Genomic DNA, 2,961 nt, shown 5'->3' with positions numbered 1-2,961 from the left:
TCCCTGCTTCTTATACCTACAAAGCTCTGGCTGAAACTGCTCAGGGCTTTGTGTTGTTCTTTCAGGGGTCCCCAGAAGCTGGAAAGCTCTGTACTTTGATGTTTTCTCTGTCATCTGGTACTCCTTAGGACTTGTGTGTCTGTTTATTTTTTACTTCTCTTGTCTTAGTCTTTTATGCTGAATGACTATTGACCAGATGATGCTCCCACAAATTTAATGTTCTTACTTCCTACACCCCCTTACAGTTACACTGATAATAAAACAATTTTTTTTCACTTTGCTGAAATAATTTATAAGATAAACAGCGTCAGGCAGGACCTTTACTGTCTGTGATCATACACACTATCATATTATCAATTTGACTATAGTCAAATTTCAGGCAGCCTAGAAACATAAAACTTTGCTGAGGATCATAATCAAAACAGCAAAAAGATCTTGGGTCCGTTTACTCCATGGCAACACATAACAGTTCTTCAAAAAAGAGCAAAGAATGAAAGGGATTAGTTCTGAAACTGGGGGGCTTTTTTTTTGCATACCGTTTGAGTTACAAGCTGCAAAACAAACTTGGCAGCAAAGTATTAAGAAAGCTTTATGTTCACAGTCTGTCAGCAAGTTTCAGTTTTTGTGGTTTGTTTTACAAGATGGCATGTGTTATTCCAATGTCTTAAAGCAATCTCACTTAGCAGAACAGTTTCATTCTCTCGACAGCCCTTGTGAGGGTCTTCAAGGGGAAACAGTACTTTAAATGACTGAAGCGAAAGACTGCAACAGTTAAATATAACAGTACAAGTATTTTCCCTTCTTTGCCAGCTGCTGCATCAGGAATCCTCAGGGATGCTATTTCAGGTGCAATTTCAGTTGGAGAACTTGACCTACTGTCCAGAGACATGGTTAATCTGAGGCTTTTTGCCAAATTTCCAGTTGGAATCCCAGCTAAGGCAGCACCATGATGTAAGCACTCCTGCTCCGATATATCAGCTGGGTGTGTATGATGTCTTGTATGTATGTACATCTTGTATGACAGGAGATCACAAAATTTCCCTGGGGACCCTGAAAGGACAAGTGATGGCAAACTTTCTCCACTGCGCACTGCCATAGCTGAATCCATGAAGAAACAAAGAAACAGGTCTTCAAGAAACTTGGCTTTGTATATTGCCTTTTTAAAAGATGTCTTTCGGTTATTTTTCTCTTGCAGCCTGTGGAGAAGTGCTCCAACCATGCAATGACTGGGGTTTGCCCCCTGCATGTATTCTTTTGCAGTGTGCTGAAACTTCCTTACCTCATCCTGCTCTATTTAGTCCTTGTTTTCTGGTAGCTCACGGTAAGCTAGACTGTCAGTAGACAAAGATGGACCAGTACATTATGAGTGCGTTTGACAACTGTAGTTTGTTGGGGTCTAACATTCTGACTAAGTACGAAGACACTGTGAGTTTTAGTGACCAGTATTTCTTTCTACATTTCTACAGGAGGCAGATAACAAACTGCACGTAATTCCAGGTGTCAAGCAGTAGCAACACACCGCTGAACAGTGGGTGACACATTTTAGGTGCCACGTTAGATAGAAAAGTTGGTGTCATAAATTTTACAATCTAATTTTTGTAGTTGAATGAAATAAGGATTACAATTTGTTGACAGTTTTGCCTTTCTAATAGCAGCTTACTAGTGCTTAATTTCTTAGCCTGAAGAACATCATAGAATCTAAATGGCCTCTAAAAGCCATTTGAAGAAGGAAAGGTACACACTTGAAAAGCAGTAGAAATGCAAAGAAAGATGCAGTAATGAGGCCTTTACAGTGGCTCAGCAAAAAACCCCAAAGATGCTAAAATTAGCCAAGCAAATATATGAGGGCAGATAGAAGGAAATCCAAAAGGAAAATAAGAAACAAAGCAAAGGTGTAAACAGAGAATTTAGTATTCTGGTGGAAGAGAAACAGGTCAGCTCAATGTATTGGTTATGGCAAATGGCTCCTTTAGGGAACATTAAATGCATGAGGAATTACTTCTGCTCCAGTTGCACAGCATGGGCATCATCAGCAATCACTTTAAAACCATTACATGGCATTTGGCTAAGACGATAGCAGGAAGAGAAAAGACAAGAGAGAAAGGTTAATTACCATTTTTGTAGATCACTGCATCTTCCTCTTTTGCTGCCATTCTGATGAAGGAAATATTCACATGCTCTCCCTTATTTGCTGTAACAGTTAGTGCCACCGGGTGGAATGAGGCTGAAAACAGAAGAGGACAGAATTATGGGATAAATAGCAGCAGTTATTGTCTCTATCTGGTCTCTGGGCCGAAAGCTGATCATGGTTTATAGCATGACCCTGACTCAGATTGTGACATTTAAATTTCTTTAGAACACACACTGATTCTTTATTGCCAGCAACGTCAACTCTGTATTTTGGGAGAGAAAAAGGACTCACCTATACCCTGAAAAAACATATTGCTACTAGAACCTGGGGCATGAAATAGAAAAAAAAAAAAAAATAACAAAAAAGGATTTGGCTGAGTAACTGGAAACAGTCCCTAACTAGGAGGTCCAACTGGCTGTAAAACACTTTTCCAAGTTTCTTCATCCCCTGAAACATTTTTAAAGCAGACTGGATAACATATTGTAGGGAACAAACTGGCATTGGCAACCAAATACCCTGAGTGACTCAGTTCTCTGCCGTGTAAGCTTTATGATGAAGAACAGTCAAGGTACTTCAGGAGACCACAGTCACGGAGGGTCTGGGGGAGATGTGGTACAACAGAGTAGGTCTGTGCTTGTGTTAGTTCACCATGCTCCCTGTAAATGCCCAGAATGTTGGCTTGCACTAAGAGCAAAAGAAAAAAACATATTGACAGTCAGTGATACTTTTACCAAAATATTCTCATCTGAAAATGTGGCTTAATTAAAATAAAAATTCTGTGGGAAGAACTGTCTAGATCGGTGATATTTTTCAATTTTCCAGTTGGGAAA

At 39.6% G+C, this 2,961-nt stretch overlaps 1 protein-coding gene across 1 annotated transcript in view; it reads right to left on the bottom strand.

Annotated features, from left to right (window-relative positions):
- TEK (TEK tyrosine kinase, endothelial) overlaps positions 1-2,961 on the bottom strand; it is a 39,713-nt gene that overhangs the window by 19,969 nt on the left and 16,783 nt on the right. Inside the window, 1 exon segment of the mRNA XM_009895884.1 lies at positions 2,114-2,224. Coding sequence (XP_009894186.1) covers positions 2,114-2,224 — 111 coding nt within the window.

Source organism: Charadrius vociferus, unplaced genomic scaffold (genome assembly GCF_000708025.1).
Source record: "Charadrius vociferus isolate BGI_N301 unplaced genomic scaffold, ASM70802v2 scaffold231, whole genome shotgun sequence".
Lineage (NCBI taxonomy): Eukaryota > Metazoa > Chordata > Aves > Charadriiformes > Charadriidae > Charadrius > Charadrius vociferus.
This window is presented reverse-complemented; position numbering and strand designations above follow the sequence as displayed.